The sequence below is a fragment of the Meles meles genome, chromosome 1, assembly GCF_922984935.1.
Source record: "Meles meles chromosome 1, mMelMel3.1 paternal haplotype, whole genome shotgun sequence".
Taxonomy (NCBI): Eukaryota; Metazoa; Chordata; class Mammalia; order Carnivora; family Mustelidae; genus Meles; species Meles meles.
The window spans coordinates 197,922,055-197,938,885 of NC_060066.1; the positions used below are offsets into that span (position 1 = coordinate 197,922,055).

Below are 16,831 nucleotides of genomic sequence, written 5' to 3' on the forward strand. Positions count from 1 at the left end.
TTTTGGGCTTCTATTCCTGTTAGACCTGCACTCCTGCCCTACACATGACTTATTGTATGTATGTCCTCCTTGTAAGGGACATACATACTTCGTCCCTTGTAAGGGACAAAGAGTTAATGATATCTTTGGAGTCTTCCAGCACAATAGATAATATCTAAGGAACTACTGGGCAGAGCCATCTTGTGCATATTCCAAAGCCCTGGCGCTAGACATCTCAACACCAAGACCCCTGGCTCCGAGGAGTGAGTGGCTTAGGATGGACATCTGGACCTTGACCTTATTCTGACCAATTCCTGGATGCCTGAGAGGACACGTGCATCGGACCATGATTGCCAGCAAATCCCCCAGACCCCAAGCAAAGATGAGACTCATGCTCTCTTCCTTTCTGAGTCTCCCAGACGTTTTGTCTGTATCTGCTGTTTCTATAACCTCAACAAATCTCTTTCACCTCCTGCTGGCTGGAGTTTGATTTCCATCCTTGCATGAAGCCAAGGACCCTCTTGGCTAGTCCTGCAGGACCCCCTCTGGGTCCTCAGACCCTGCTTGACTGCATCAAAGCTAAGAAACTGGAACCTCGTTCTGTAGGTAGTTGGAAGGTGTTGAAAGTTTTTAAATCCCTTGAGTGATCCAAATGTCTTACAGAAGCTTACAAGACTCGAGGATGTGGCTCTACCTACCTCCTCAGGTGTCTCTCCATTCCCTCCCTCACACTCCTGCGCTCCATCCAGCCTGAATATAAGGCATTCTTCACAATCCCCTTCCTAAGTCTTATTCCCTCAATTCTCAATTTTAGTGTCTCTCTAAGATCTCTAAGAAGCTTTCTGTCACTGTTCCATTTCCCCGAAGCCTGCGCAGGTGCCTCCTTTCAGGGTTCCCACAACCCCCTCTGTTTCCCCTATTAGGGCACGTATCGCTGGTGTTGTAGTTCTTCATTTGTCGGAATCCTCCGCTAGATTGTGATTTCATTTGAGGCTAGGGACTGTATCTTGTTCACCACCGTGTCCCTAAGAACCAGCATAGGGGCTGCAAAGGGATGACGGCTGAAGGGGCTGGGCTGGAGGGGGTGGGGGCAGTGATCCCTCCGGGTCCTCCCTGTTCTCTGTCGGTGTTTCTGAAGAAGGACAATGGAAAATCCCAAGTGTCAACAAGTATCGGTTGGTAGAAAATGTACGCTTAACTTGAATGATCAGTTTCATATTCTCACAGAGTGCCAAGTTGGGGTAAATCAAAAAAAGGATCATAACTTCCCCCAAACCCCGCACTCCCTGAGAATAAGACGAAGCCTTGTGCATTTGTAGGCACGCCCGGGAATTATTTGAGGAAGGGTGAGGCGGAGGGTTACTAACCGGAACTATAAACGGTAACCGTCCGCTCGAGTTTTGTAATCGCGGAGGCGATGCCTCAGACCACCAGGGGGAGGAATCGCGCCGCACCCCGGGACTTGGGCGGTTTCATTCAACGATGAGGGGAGCGCGTGGAACTCTGGGGATTGTAGTTTTAAGGGTCACAATGCGCAATCTTGGGCGATGTACCTCGGAAGTTGTAGTTCCAGGCGAGAGGAGGGGAGTGCTTTTAGGCGCCAATGATGAGTTCTGGAAACTACACCTACCAAAGGGCCACGGGGTTCGGAGTAGTTTCTGGTTTCCGTGGAGTTGACCGTCTCGGTTACTTCTGAGGGGTCAACTTGGCTGGGTAAGTCGGATGGGAGAAAGCCCTTGTTCTGAACGGAGCTATCAACCGGTTTTTTTCATCCTCCAGCCGGGTTTGGGGGCTGCTCGTCTCAATCCCAGTAACTCCTCATTAATCCTTCATCCTTTTCTGTTTCCTCTTCAGACACTTCCAGTATCTATCCGCACCCTTAACCCTCCCACTGTTATCTCGTGCCTTCACTCCCGGCGCCTGAGCTTTGGTGGTAGGACCCAGCCCTCACAGCCCCACCCGGAGCACACAACGTGACGTCCCCGAAACCTGGGCGTCTTTATGCTCCACGCCTCCCGTGTGCTTCTCTCTTCCCTTCACTTTTCGCTGTTTCATGCTAGTGGAAGAAGGGTCGCCATTCCTTCCTGTCACTGTGGAAGAGCCCTGGACTCAACCGACCCGGGATCTGCCCCCCCCCCCCCCTTCCCCGCAGCTCACTCACTTTGTGACCTTGGACCTTGGGCAAATCAAGCAATCTCCCTGGGACTCCTGCTCATCATTTACAAAATGGAAATGGCAATTGCTCTGTCAGTCTTAGGGTGAGGCTCTTCGGTGGAGCCAATAAGCTGATATGTGTGAAAGGGCTTTTTAAACTGTAAAGCCTCCACAAGCCAGAGAGGTTATTTTTATTAGAATTATTAATGCTCCGGAACACTCTTATCTTTTTTTTTTTTAAAGATTTTATTTATTTGACAGACAGAGATCACAGGTAGGCAGAAAGGCAGGCAGAGAGAGAGGAAGGGAAGCAGGCTCCCCGCTGAGCAGAGAGCCCAGTGCTGGGCTGGATCCCAGGACTCTGGGATCATGACCTCAGCCAAAGGCAGATGCTTTAACCCACTGAGCCCAGGCGTCCCTTTATCTTGGGTTCTTTTCTCTCTCTGCCCCCTTGTTGCTCAAGCTAACCCCTTGAATGCTTGGTGTCTCCGTTCTCTAAGAGCAGGATATTTCCTCACTTCCCCCGGAGACCAAAGGTCAGACGAGCTTTAAGTCCCCAGAGAGCTTTGTCTGAACGGAAGCCCCAGAGAAGTGCTACTCTTGGACTCTGTCCTGAAATAGCCAGTGATGAAAGTCCACACAGCTGGCAAAAGGGTGGCTGGTTTCTGCTCACTGGAAACAGGATCCCGGCAGGAGATGGGACAGCTGCATTGTAGGTACTGTCCATCTCCTGGGCTCTTGTGCGCCTTTTTAGAACACTGATTTTTTGCTGGGGTGTTTCAGACTCAGAAAGGCTGGGAGGAAAGGTTCCACTTGGCCAAAGGGTTTAATACAGAAAAGATGAAAGAGACCTTGGCCCCTTGGCCAGGTATGATGAAATAGCATTGTTAATTGATTTTTAACATTTTGTGAGCACTTAAAATGTACCAAGCCTTAGGCAATATAGCACTTTTCTTATTTATGTATTTTTTCAATTTTCTTATTTAAATTTAACTTTTGAAGTGGCTTCATTTTACTTATAAGGAACTTAGGCTTAGAGAGGTCATGCTGTAGTCACTACCGTAGTTAAGAGTTACTATCTCTGGTTATGGTGCCTTCTACATGTCAGGTGTTTTATGTTCATTATTTAATCATCGACAACCTCATGAGTGCTATGGTTTCTGCTGTATGGGTAAATTCTCAGAGGCTTAGAATTTAAGGATCTTGCTCAAGATCACAGTCAATTAAGAACTGGAATTCAGACTGTCACCAAAGCCTCTCTTTTTACACTATGCCATATAGCCTCATTTTTGGATTAAAAAAATTTAAAGAATTGAGAAGGTTTAAATCAAAGCCAAGTAAAGAACTTTTAGTGGGTCCTTACTATATAAGGAAAGCATGAGGGTAGATGGTTCGGCCTACAAAGAAGTATAAAACACAGCTTTTATATAGTATGTCTATCCAAAGAAATGAGGCATAAGTTGTGTAAAAATTATATCAGATTCATTGGATAAGTTAATTATTGAGACCAGTTTTATGCAGGGCACTACATTAAGCCTTGTGATCGGCAGCATCATGGTTCTAGGTAGCCACAGGGATTGAACCCAGTGAAATCCGTCATCATTTCATTACTATAAAATGGTGGGCTGGAACATCGTATATTCTCAGCAGGTGTTTGTTGCATGGGTGCATCTCTGAATAAAAAGTCCTGTGTGTCATCTGGGCCAGAGGTTCTCAAACCTGGCTGGTGAGAAACATGGGAAGCTTTTAAAAACTGACCTCTGGGGGCACCTGGGTGGCTCAGTTGATAAGTGTCTGCCTTTGGCTCAGGTTGTGATCCCAGGGTCCTGGGATCAAGCCCCACATTGGGCTCCTTGCTCAGCGGGGAGCCTGCTTCTCCCTCTCCCACTCCCCCTGTTTGTATTCCCTCTCTCACTGTCTCTCTCTCTCTGTGTCAAATAAATAAATAAAATCTTTTTTAAAAAAAAAACTGACCGCGGGGAGCCTGGGTGGCTCAGTTGGTTGGGCAACTGCCTTCGGCTCAGGTCATGATCCCGGAGTCCCGGGATCGAGTCCCACATCGGGCTTCCTGCTCCACGGGAAGTCTGCTTCTCCCTCTAACCTTCTCCCCTCTTATGCTCTCTCACTCTCTCAAATAAATAAATAAAATCTTTAAAAAAAAAAAAAAACTGACCGCTGGGAATGAGGACACTAAAATCTGTATTTTTGAAAGTTTCCCAGGTGACTGTGACCAGTAAATTCAGAAACCTCTGAACTAGGTTTTACTTGGGCCACTTGTAGGCAAGTCACTGATTGAAAACTGCTAGAATAGGTAATTACCCAAGAGCTATCCTAAGGCGGCCTGTGATTGGTTAGCAGGTGAGGGAAGTGGACAGGGCTTAGAGTGGAGAGGAAGGTGGGTGGAAGGACTTGTTAAAGCACAGAGAACCAAAGATTTCTGTGGGCCCCCATGGATAGGGCAGGCATGCATGGGTGGAGAGGCTTCTAGACAGGCACCACCATGAATTGTGTGGATGAGCTGAGCAAAAGAAGGTAGACACACCTGGGCCGATTTCCTTGGAAAATTACATGACATTTATTAGAAATGACTCTGGATACTGTGGGTGGGTGTCTCTTGGGCAAAAATAGGATTTTCCCATCTCCCTACTTCCTTGGGCATCAGTTAATATGAGCCCAGAGAACGCAGATTCATTTTTGTGTATGCCTCACTCTGGCCAGTTAGCTTTAGTTTGTAATAATTTCCAAACTTAGTTAAGATTCTCCCAGAAACTTTCCTGGACTACTAGAGAGTTCTAGTCCTGTCTGTTCAGCAGTTTTTAACTCCACTTACCCTGATTTCTATCCCAAGCACTCTTCTCTCTAGGGGATAAGACCGAAATGTCTTCACATAAGAAGTTACTATCATTCTGGTCACCCAGTCCTGAAACCTGACTCCTCTTTGGCTCATCCATCTCCCTTGCGTCGCCAAATCCACTCATTTGCCAGATCCATTGTTTCTCCTGTTTACTCAGTCGACAAGTACTTCCTGGATACTTTGAGAGAGCCAGGTACTATCGAGGTGTTCTAAATGCATTATTTCATTTCACCTCCCTAGCAACCCTATGAGGATGGATAGTTTTCCATTGTACCCATGGGGAATCAGACTGGGTGAGATCAGAGGATCTGCCCAAAGTAAAACACCTACGCAGCAAAGGAGCTGGACTCAAAGTTGGCTCCTTCAGACTTAATATCACTCATTTGAGGAGTAGATTCAAGCTCCTTAGTCCAGCACTAGAGAGACCACTACCCTCCATGTCCGTTATACCTTTCTCTTGTGCCATGTGCTTTCTTACCCCTGTGCCTTAGCTCACGCACTTTCTTCTACTTGAAAAGTCAACCTTTGCCATCTTCCTCTGCCTTTGCTGCCAGGCTACAGAAGTATGCTTTTTTCTCACAACTCCTGCATCAGATCCTCTTATCTGGCCCTCTTTTTTGGCAGCTAGAATTCGGAGCTGCTTCATTGTCCTGTGCCCTGTGTCATGAGCCCCTGCCTCTGTCTTCCGTGTGTGCGCCCTCAGCAGCGAGGGGGAAAAGGTCAGGGTGTGAGACTAAGGAGCACATACTCAGCTTCTCTGACTCTCCAGTCCACTGACTGCATCCGGACCTCAGTTCCTTCCTTCTTTTCTTTCTTTATTTTTTAAGATTTTATTTATTTCTTTGAGAGAGGGCAAGAGAGCACAAGCAGAGGGAGAGGGAGAAGCAGGCTCCCTGCTTAGCGAGGAGCCCGATGCGGGGCTCGATCCCAGGGTCCTGGGATTGTGACCCAAGCCTAAGGCAGATGCTTAACCAACTGAGCCACCCCGGCGCCCTGAGCTTAGTTTCTTTTTAAAAAGAACTGCATTCTACTACTACTGAGTAGTAGAAAGAAAGTCATTTGTTATATTCCTACATTAAACAGAATGACATTCAGATTTTTGGTTATTTGGGGTTTGCCATTGGACCAGACATTTGAAAGTTGGCAGCCAGGAGTTGTATGTGTGATAATAGTTCTGCTTGAGACGTGTAGCTCACTTAACTTCTGAGGACCTGTATGTAGTGGGGAGAGTGGGAGATGATTGTGGCAAGGATTGATAGAAGTGGCTTATAAGTTCTCTTCTTGCCCAGACACACTTGGATTTGAACTTTCTGATCCATCCCAGAGTGTCTTAAAAAAAGCAGAATAGCGTAGTGACAAAAAATGTGAGTCTGGGACTCAGTGTATTGATTTAGATGCTTTTGGTTTAGGCAATCGAAATCTAAAGCCATTTGTTTTTTTTGTTTTTTTTTATTTTATTTATTTATTTTTATTTTATTTATTTATTTATTTATTATTTTTATTTTATTTATTTATTTTATTATTTTTTATTTTATTTTTTTATTTTTATTTATTTATTTGACAGAGAGAGATCACAAGAAGGAAGAGAGGCAGGCAGAGAGAGAGGAGGAAGCAGGCTCCCCACTGAGCAGAAAGCCCGATGCGGGGCTCTATCCCAGGACCCTGGGATCATGACCTGAGCCGAAGGCAGAGGCTTTAACCCACTGAGCCACCCAGGCGCCCCTAAAGTCATTTGGTTTTAACAAAAAACTTAGATAACTAGAGAGTCCAGAAGCGGGTCAGATTTTTCAGGTATTGTCTGATCTAGAGATGCTTAATGTCTTCACAGATATGACTCCATTTGTCTGATTCTCTCTGTGCTGCTGTCCTCCATGGGTAGCTTCATTCTCGAGGTAGCAAAGCAGCTGCGGCATTTCAAGGCTTCATACCTGCTTATCACTCTAGTTCAGAACAAGAAAGAACATTTCCATCTTCAACCATCAAGGTCCTGGGCTTTACTCTGAATGGATTATTCATGTCATGTGCCCACTCTTCATCCAGAGATGGACCAGGGGACACCAAGGGCTGATCGGTTCAGGTCAACGAAGGCCCAAATCTAGAAGTTAGGGAAGGCGTGTCAGACCCACCCAAGCCACCCAAGCCACAGGGATACTGCACAGGAGGGCAGGATAGAATGGATATGGAGAAGTTTGGCCGTATTCTCCACTGTTACAGCCACGTTGCCTGTGATCAAATTCTGGCTCTGTCAGCTAGATGTTCTTGGAGGAGTTACTGAACTTGGCCAAGCATTGGTTTCCTCATCTCAGTTTTTTCAATTAATGATGTATTAAAGCACTCCAGCAGTGTCGTGATGATGATGATGCTGGGGATGATGAGATTGAAGAGGGAGAGAGCAATGGCATTGACCCCAATTTAGGGAGCAGCCGAGTTGTAGGAATGTTTGCTAGTTGGGCGCACGCACACCCGCTTGATGAGGCTGCTGCTTGATCTGCTGCCTCATCCTGCCCTTCTCCATCTCTGCCCTTATGTCCTGTGTAGGAATGCTTTCCTTCCTCTCCCCTGCCTCTAAATCTTCTACCTCAAGGCATAGCCCAAGGGCTACTTTTTTTTTTTTTTAAGATTTTATTTATTTGATAGAGACATCACAAGCAGGCAGAGAGAGGGGAGGAAGCAGGCTCCCTGCTGAGCAGAGAACCCAATGCGGGGCTCGATCCCAGGACCCTGAGATCATGACCCGAGCCAAAGGCAGAGGCTTAACCCACTGAGCCACCCGGGTACCCTCCAAGTACCACTTTTATAGTAGTTTAGGTCTGTGTTTGTGTGGACAGGTAACTGAGTCTCCCTCATGAGCAGGATTAGTAGATCCTAGTAGACCTAAGAGCTTAGGTCTGGATTAGACAGACCTGGTTTTGCGGCCGGGAAGCAGGATAACTTGGGAAAGTTATTCAGCCGGTTTCCTCATCTGTAAATGGGGGACTTCATAGGCCCTTCTTCAGAGAGTTGTGGAGAGAATGAAATAACATATTGTATGGAAGGAGCTTAGCTCAGTGCTGACTCAGAGCGAGTGATACATTTCATCCTGGCCTCATGAGGTCACGGTCTGGGTTACATTCTCTGAAGAAGTTACTGCCGTGCCGGGCACGTGGTAGGTGCTGAGTAAACACTTGGCAGTGGGTTGTTGTTTTTTTTTTTTTAAAGAGATTTTTATTTATTTGAGAGCAAGAGTGCGAGTGAGGGGAGGGACAGGGAGAGAGGGAGAGAATCTTAAGCACACTCCCTGCTGAGTGTGGAGCCTGTCACGGGCTTAATTTCACGACCCTGGGACTCTGACCTGAGCTGAAACCAAGAGTCGGACCCTCCTGTGACTGAGCCACCCAGGCGTCCCCTTGCCAGTGGGTTTTGGGGAGCATGGGGAGCATCTTTTTCCCCAACTGTCCCTTCACCCTGCTCCCAGCAACAACAAAGCAGCCCTTAAACCTTGGCAAAGTCAGTGTAGCCAAGTAGATGACGTGGAAGACGGAGTGAGTCCCTGGCAGGGAGATGGGGTGATTAGGAGCGTGGGACACCGGTGACAGATAACACAAAGAAGCAACAGGAAGCTAAAAGGAAACCAGCAAGAGGCTGTTCTGTGTTCCACCCTCAGCCATCAAGTCCGGCACTGCCCAGGTCGTTGTTTGTTTCAACTGGTGATAAAATGGGGGTGAACCAGTCCGTGGGCTTCCCGCTTGTCACAGGACCCCACCTCGTGGGCTGCGGGGATGTGATGGAGGGACAGGGTCGCCAGGTAAGTGCTTCAGCTTCATCCCCGCACATCTCCCCCGCTGCTTCTGTGCCCTGTCTGTAGCCAACCTAACAGGTGTGGTTCTCAGCTGGGGAAACTGAGTGAGAGCTGGATTTGCTGATAGAGCCCCCAGGTCTGTCTGTCCTGACCTTTTTCTTCCTTTTTCCGGTTAGAAACCTCTCAGTTGCCAGGGATGGATTCTTTTGCCAGCTAGGAGGAAGGCAGGGGCTCCAGCTCCAAAGGCAGCTCTCAGATCCCCTGCCCAGTCTTGAGAGCAGATGCCCGATCTGGAAAGGTTTCCAGTCTCGCCCCAACCTGAAGGTGTGAGGGGGGAGCAGTGGACCATGTGCTGCTGGCCTTTGACTCCCCAACGTGGGTAGGAAGACCTGCTTCTCCTCCTCCTCTCTTGCCTTTATCCGTTTTCCCTCCTGCTTTGGTTCTGGACTTTCCCTCCAGTTCCTAGGTGCTTCTCTGCTGGCTCTTGGACTCCCCCTCTCCCTTGTGAGAGGCACATATTTCCTGTTGACCTGTCACCCACTCCCATGTGAAACGAGCATGCTGCTGCTTCCTAAGGGCCAGCCTTGAGAACGGGTCTGGGTGACCCACAGATGCCCCGCCAGCATGAGGGCTAATCTCATTCCCAGGGCTCCTCCAGGCCTGGGCTCAGGGCCAGATTTAAATCTCTCTGATCCAAGCACTGGGAATATTTTGGTGCCCCCCAGATGTCATTGAAAATACAGTCGGCTGTTTGAAATAACATAAGCCTTATGTGTATGCTAAAAATGAAATAGCTTCTTTCCGGATTTTCTGAATGTAAAATTCAGGTATATGAATGGACGCTTAAGTGCCCCATTTTGGTGGCCTGCTTTGCTGGTACCCCACATACCCCCTGAGTGTGCCTGTTGGGGAATCTCACCAGGCTTGGGTTCTTGCACTGAGAAGTTGCTCTCTTCTCTCCTACAGGGAAGCTTCTTTCGACTCTTCTACCCCTGCCAAGAGGCAGAAGAGACCCCAGAGCAGCCCCTTTGGATACCCCGCTATGAGTACTGCACGGGCCTGGCCAATTACCTGCGCTTTAACAAGCGCTGGGGGGGGTTGCTGTTCAGCTTGGCTGTGGGTAAGTGCTGGCCTCCCCATCACATTCCCAGCTTCTTAGTTCTGTTCCTGGGAGATCCCTAGGCAGGCACAGTACTGTAAAGCTGGCATCATCCAGCCCTCTTGTAGTGGGGCATGCGTGAGCCAGTGTGGTGTGGAGTTGGGAGAGGGTTATATACATTGGTTACAGAGCTATGCTGTCCTGGATTCGAATCCACACTTCATCGTTGAAAGTTTCTCCTTAGCTCTCCTCTCTCCGGGTGAAGTCACGTTGAATCATCCACTTCCCCCAAAGGCCTCACCACGAGGAACTCTAGTTAACTGCCTTGGCATTTCAGGGGTTTACCCCATAGTTGTTTCGTACTTCTCTGCATTTATCTTCCCATATTCTTTCGTATTTGTACTTTCTAAGGAAGAAAGGGGGAAAGCAAAAGTGACTGATTGCCCTGGACTGCTCAGGGGTAAAAGGTGCTTTTCCAGTGAGGAGGGCACGTGTCCCCACCCATGCCTTTGCCTGGACTGCCCCTGGGATTCCGGCTTCAGGGCAGCCGGAGATAATATAGGCTCTGTCTCTCCTAGGATCTTGTCGCCTGCCTGTTAGCTGGAATGGCCCCTTTAAGACAAAGGACTCCGGATACCCTCTGATCATCTTCTCCCATGGCATGGGAGCCTTCAGGTAAGAGCTTCTGTCCCTTAGACCTTGTCATAGCCCTTAACTCGTGGCAGCTGCTGAGTCTTGACTTACTCTCAGAGGACAGAGAGACAGACATTTCCATCTGCCAGCACTGGGTTCACCGTCCCATGGAGTCCGTCCCCAAGCACCTGTCACCTGGTGGGGTCTTCCCACGGGCTTCCCATCCTTTACTTCTCATGTTCCTGCATGGATAAATGAATAAGCAGACCTAATTGATTCCATGTTTATATTATATTTAAAAATAAAGAAGTGTTTATAAATAAACACTTCTAGCTCTCTTCCCATATAAACAGCACAGAAGTCTTAGAAGGAGCTGGAGTATTACAGCCAGACTCGTTCCCTCAGTCCCTGTGGAGGGACAGCTCTGCCATGGCGCCAACGTAGCGGTGACATGGGCCTACTCCTTGCACGCCCATAGCGCAGGGCCCGACCCGGGAGGCTGTGCCCCGTGGGAGCGCAGGACAGCCATAGAACTCTCGGGGCCTAGACATCCTCTGTGTGGTGTGTGAGGGTTCAGTTAGGCCGGCACCTAGCAAGCGTGTACGCACAGTGCTCGCTCTCTGCGTGGAGGACACGGACTGGGGAACTGTAAGGTCTCTCTTACCAGACTTCGGGAAACTCTGCCTGATGTTTGTAAGGCAGTATCCATTCAGAAGTCTTCCTGTGGAGCCTGATTTCCCCACCTTGCTGTGTTATGTAGCTTTTTTTTTTTTTTTTAAAGATTATTTATTTATTTGACAGGGATCACAAGTAGGCAGAGAGGCAGGCAGAGAGAGAGGGGAAAGCAGGCTCCCAGGACCCTGAGACCATGACCTGTGCCAAAGGCAGAGGCTTAACCCACTGAGCCACCTAGGTGTTCCTGTGTTAAGTGGCTTAATAACTGTAATTCATATGTTGCTGTTTAATTTTGTGACTATTCTGTCTCTATGTTCATTATCAACATGTAAGTCTAGTTTATGTCCCAGAGTGTCACACGTCGTAAAGGTGTCTATTTTTGCCTTCCCACTCCCCAAACCATTTTCCACACTGTAGCCAGGGAGATCTGTTTGTTTTGTTTTTTATTTTTATTTTATTTTTTAATTTTTTAAAAAGATCTTATTTATTTATTTGACAGAGAGAGAGACAGCAAGAGCGGGAACACAAGCAGGGGACCAGGGAGAGGGAGAAGCAGGCTCCGCACTGAGCAGGGAGCTCGATCCCAGGACCATGGGATCACAACCTGAGCCAAGGGCAAGCACTTTAATGACTAAGCCACCCAAGCACCCCTTGTTTTGTTTTTTAAAGATGTATCCATTTATTTGAGAGAGAGGGAGACTGAGCATGAGCAGGGGAGGGGCAGAGGGAGAGGGAGAGGGAGCGAGAGAATCTCAAGCAGGCTCCCTGCTGAATGTGGAGCCCGACGTGGGGCTTGATCCCAGGACCCTGAAATCATGACCTGAGCCCAACCAGTTGAGCCACCCAGGCGCTCTGAGGGAGATCTGTTTTAAAAGCAAATGTGACCTTTAATTTCAGCACCTAGAGCAGTGCCCGGCAGGTAGTAGGTGCTCAGTAAATAGTTGTTGAATAAATGAATGAATGTCACTTCCCTACTTCATCTTTATAATAGCCCTTTGAACTTACTTTAGGTCCTGTCATGGTCTTACCTGAATGCATGTCCCAGATAGTCTCCAGCCTTGTTTCTTACTACTTGCCCTATTCCAGCTCTCTAGACACACTGACCTTCTTTCACTTACATAAAGGCACTATGTTATTTTCTGCTTCAGAGTTTTTATCTCTTCTGTGCTTTGTGGCTGTTCCCTTTGCCTGGAATATTTGCACTTCTGCTCCTCTCTTCCTCCCGTGCTCCCCACCCCTTCATCTTTGCCTGGCTAATTCCACATCTCCCTCAAGGTCTTAGTTTGGATGTGGCTTTCTTAGGGACACCCATCCTGACCCCTGTATTATATTAGTTTAAGTTTTCCTGCAATGTGCTTTCATAAGGTAACCTGTACTTTCCAGTACTTAACACAGTTGTAGTGAATGAATTACACGTGTGACTATTCTTTAAAGTCTGTCTTTCCTACTAGATTGTAAGCTCCTTGAAGGCAGGAACCGTATGTCTTCTCTCTCTCCCGGTACCTAGGACAACACCTGGAAAGTAGTAGTTTCCCAATGAATATTTATTAAGTGAATGCAAGGGCTATGTTTTGCTAGGTTTTCATTCATTTAGCAAGTACATGGCATTAGAAGGTGAGTCCTCTGCAGATAAGTCAGGGAATTGCATCCACTCGGGGAGCCCAAACATGGTCTCTCATAACTGTAGCCCGTGGCAGGAGAGTAAATGCAGAGATGAGGCCGAAAACCAAGTGGATGGTTTTCAGTGCCGCTTTCTTATTCAGTAAATTTAATACCTGCCATATGCTGGGCCTCTGCTGGGGTTGTGTACTCATTAGTAAGATAGAGTCCCTTCCGTCAGAAGGACTGTAGTCTAGCAGGAAAAAGAAGTCAGAAACATTCTCTCCTAAGCTCACAGGTATTTTATAGAGAGAGCAGGCAAGCACATGACTTTGGAGAGGGGTCTTTTAAGCATCTGTATTGAGACTTCGCATCTCAATTGACCTGGGTGACCCAGTTATAAATACTCTTTATTCGCCAGAATGAAACTCCAAGCCAAAGGGCAGGGAGGGAAAGGGACCTGGTTTCCTCCTGTTGCATAAGTGGTTAATTCAGGATCTGAAATCCTTCTGGACCTATGTGTTCCCACCCCAGGGAGCGGTATGTGCATTTAAACGTTCCCTGCTTGCAATGTGCTGTTGTTCCTTTGGTTTCCACACAGTCCTGTGAGGTAGGCGGTGGGGGTGTGTATCTTACAGATGACAAACAGGCTCTGAAAGGCGGACTTGCTGAAGGTTACACAGTCTGAACTGGGAAGGCATCAGAGATCCCTCTGGTTCGGCCTCCCTCGGAAAAGTGAGAGAAAGTGAAAGGAAATGTCATGTCTGTCCTTCCTGACTTTTCTGAATCAGTTAAGACCCAGGCAAGTTGTATTAACAGAAAAACTGCCAACAGTAGTGGCCTAAGCAGTAGGAAATGTGTTTCTTGCTCAGCTCAAAGAATGCTAGTGGTAGACAGAGATGATATGGTACTTCCACAGAGTTACCGGAGAACCAGACTTCTTTTATCATGCTCTGCCCCATGTGGCTTCCATTTCTAAAGCTGTCTAATGACGTCAGGGGGCTGCTGTAGCTCCTGCCATTCATCTACATTCCAGGCAATAGGCAGGGAGAACTCTCCTTCCTTTTTATTCCCCCTGAAAATTCTATCCAGCACAGTCCGTTACGTCCCAATGACTAGAGCTGCTCTGTTCATTTTAGTAGCTTCTAGCGACATGTGGCTGTTGAACATAGCAAATATGGCTGGTGTAAACTGAGATGTGCTGAATTATAAGATACTGGATTTCAAAGACTGCATATGGGAAAAAAAGAGCTTAATAAAGTATTTCATTAATTCCACATTTCTTTTTTAAAGTAATCTCTATACCCAACGTTGGTCTCAAACTCATGACCCTGAGATCAAGGGTCAGATGCTCTACCGACTAAGCCAGCCAGGCACCCCTAATTCAGACTGTTAAAATGTTAAATTGATAATGTTTTGGCTCTGTTAAATTAAATAAAATACATTATTCAAATTAATTCCACTTTTTTAACTTTAAAAATATATCTACTAGAGAATTTTAATTACTTATTAATTAAAATTATATTTCTGCTGCTGGGCTGGAACTTAATCACATAGATAAACGGGGCTGCAAGGAAGGCTGCAAATGTCATACTGATGCCTGTATCTTCAGCTGATAATCAGATTCTGCTACTAAGGAGGACAGAAAAATAAGTGTTTAGACAGTTGACAGTGTCTGCCATATTCCTTTTTTTCTAGGAAGTTGGAGGCTGGACAGATTGACATGCTAAATTACAGGTGCATATTTGCATATTACAGAAAGGGCCAGAGTGCCCGTCTCCCGAGATCTGCCCGGCTAATTTGGGAGACCTGCAAGAATACGTAGACAATAAAAATGCAATTGTTGGAGTAGCCAGACTATATTGGGGGTGGGTGGAGGAGAGGAATCAGGGTTTGTGTGGGGTTGAAAACACCATGGATGGATTTACACATGCTTCTTGGAGCCTTGGGGAGATGAGTGCTCTGCTAACCAGAGAAAGCAGCTTGAGGAGGGAGGGCTGCTGCAGGTGAAACTTCAATCTTTTGAGATGGTCACTAGCAGAGCATGGTTGGAATGGGGGCTGCAGGGGGCCATTCTTCTGAGCGCTCCTCTCTCTTGCATCTCTAGGACGCTGTATTCAGCCTTCTGCATGGAGCTGGCCTCCCACGGCTTTGTGGTTGCTGTCCCGGAGCACAGGTGAGGGGGCGAAGGCCGTTATGAGCTCTTGGATTGGCGACCGCCAGTGGGCTGGGATAGAGGCTAGTCCCTTACCCGTATATTATTTCTGATCTTCACGATGACCATGCAAGGCAGGTATTCTACTCATTTTCAAGGTGAGGAAACCAAAGGTTGACTTGCTGGAAGGGACACAGCTGAGTTGGGGCCCAAGTCCAAGTCAGTCTTCAAAATCAGTTTCTTGCTACTCTCCCAGGTATAGCCCCAGATCTTTTTCCCTAGTAGCCAAAAGATGACCCAGAGTGTCTTGGTGGGAACGGAGGATTGGCAAAGGGGAAAAAAAACCTCAAGGGTATCTTCTAGTTTCTCCAGCGGCACGTGTATTTCAGGGATGGGTCCGCCGCGACCACCTGTTTCTGCAAGCAGGCCCCGGGGGAGAACCAGCCAACTCCTGAGCCGCTGGAGGAAGAATGGATCCCTTACCGTCAGATTGAGGAAGGGGAGAAGGAGTTCTATGTCCGGAATTGCCAGGTAGGCTTGTGCCCGTTGGGGAGGGGGAGTTAATAAGCCTGTCCTCCTGACACTAACAGTCCCTAAGAAGACTAAACTAAGAAGACTTTGACCTTCTATCCTGAAATCTCACTCAGAGTGGGCCTGAGCTTGCCATCACAGAGAAAGGGGGTAGTAATCAAGACTCTTCACAATTGCAGGTGACAGAAACTTAATTTAATCTTGGTAGGCAAACCAGAGAATTGACTGGCTTATACAGGCTGCATGTAAGGGGCGGGACCACTGGAGCCCGATACCATCAAGATGTTTTTTCCTTCTCTGTCTCCTCTGCTGGTTGGTCTTATCTGCAGATTGGCTTAGAACCACGAGGTTAAAACCACAGCTCTGGACAGAATGAGTTTGCATATACTTGGCCTCACCACCGGAGAGAATAGGGCTCTTTGGAGGGTCATCCTCCAGTCGTCACACCTGCCTCAAGCTGCAGAATGAAAAATCCTGGAGGGAGGCTCCTGGACCCAGGAGAAGTACCCAAATGGGAAATTTTCATCAGAAATAGGTCGACAGATTTGAGGGGGGTCACAGTCCTCAAAAGTCAGGGGTAGGGGCGCCTGGGTGGCTCAGTGGGTTAAAGCCTCTGCCTTCGGCTCAGGTCATGATCCCAGGGTCCTGGGATCGAGCCCCGCATCGGGCTCTCTGCTCCGCAGGGAGCCTGCTTCCTCCTCTCTCTCTGCCTGCCTCTCTGCCTAGTTGTGATTTCTCTCTGTCAAATAAATAAAATATTTTTTTTAAAAAGTCAGGGGTAGTGGGTGAACTGGGGGCAGGTGAGTGCTAGGCAGACGAAAACAATAGATGTATGCTATAAATAGGCAAGTAGAATCCAGTACTGGGTTGATTCAAAAAAACACTCACTTCTTTTGTGTTCAGGGTGCTTTCCTATAAGTTGTCTTATTGGGTCCTCCTGATGCCCCATGGGGAGGGGGGCAGAGTGGGAAGGGCCGTGCTGACTCCAGTGGACTGTTAGGTGGCCCTTGTGTGAGCTGCTGGGAGGCTGCCGAGCCTTTCTCAGGCCGTGGAGCCCATGGTGCTTGCTGAGTACTAGGTGGGCACGCTCTCCCCACACCCTCCCTCGGCTCTGTGGGAGAGAGAGTTTCTTGCTGGCCGGTTGTGCCGTGTTCCCGCCCCCACCACGACTCTCTGTTGCAGGTGCATCAGAGGGTGAGCGAGTGTACCCGGGTGTTGAGGATCCTGCAAGAGGTCACTGCTGGGCAGATCGTCCTCAATATCTTACCTGACGGGCTGGATCTGATGACCTTGAAGGTATGGCAGCAATTGGTATCACCTGGAGCACATGTGTTCATCAGGACCTTGGGGTCTGTTCTGTTACACATAACAAAA

General features: G+C 47.9%; 1 protein-coding gene and 1 long non-coding RNA gene across 3 annotated transcripts in view; one reads left to right on the top strand and one right to left on the bottom strand.

Moving 5' to 3' along the window:
* The first annotated feature begins 1,554 nt into the window (after nt 1-1,554).
* Nucleotides 1,555-16,831, top strand: part of PAFAH2 (platelet activating factor acetylhydrolase 2) — a 31,482-nt gene continuing 16,205 nt past the window's right edge. Inside the window, exons 1-7 of one of the 2 annotated variants that reach the window (XM_046010408.1) lie at nt 1,555-1,692; nt 8,631-8,771; nt 9,732-9,885; nt 10,443-10,539; nt 14,879-14,947; nt 15,316-15,457; nt 16,640-16,753. In XM_046010408.1, coding sequence (XP_045866364.1) covers nt 8,682-8,771; nt 9,732-9,885; nt 10,443-10,539; nt 14,879-14,947; nt 15,316-15,457; nt 16,640-16,753 — 666 coding nt within the window. In that variant the 5' untranslated portion in view covers nt 1,555-1,692; nt 8,631-8,681. Of the gene's footprint in view, nt 1,693-2,781; nt 2,850-8,630; nt 8,772-9,731; nt 9,886-10,442; nt 10,540-14,878; nt 14,948-15,315; nt 15,458-16,639; nt 16,754-16,831 lie in introns of those variants that run through there. The other variant, XM_046010417.1, reaches the window with a different exon arrangement.
* On the bottom strand, nt 9,894-11,219 carry LOC123944950. The gene is made up of 3 exons (XR_006818874.1): nt 11,162-11,219; nt 10,609-10,739; nt 9,894-10,270 (listed from the first exon to the last, which is right to left on the bottom strand). It is a non-coding gene; the product is annotated as an uncharacterized LOC123944950 (long non-coding RNA).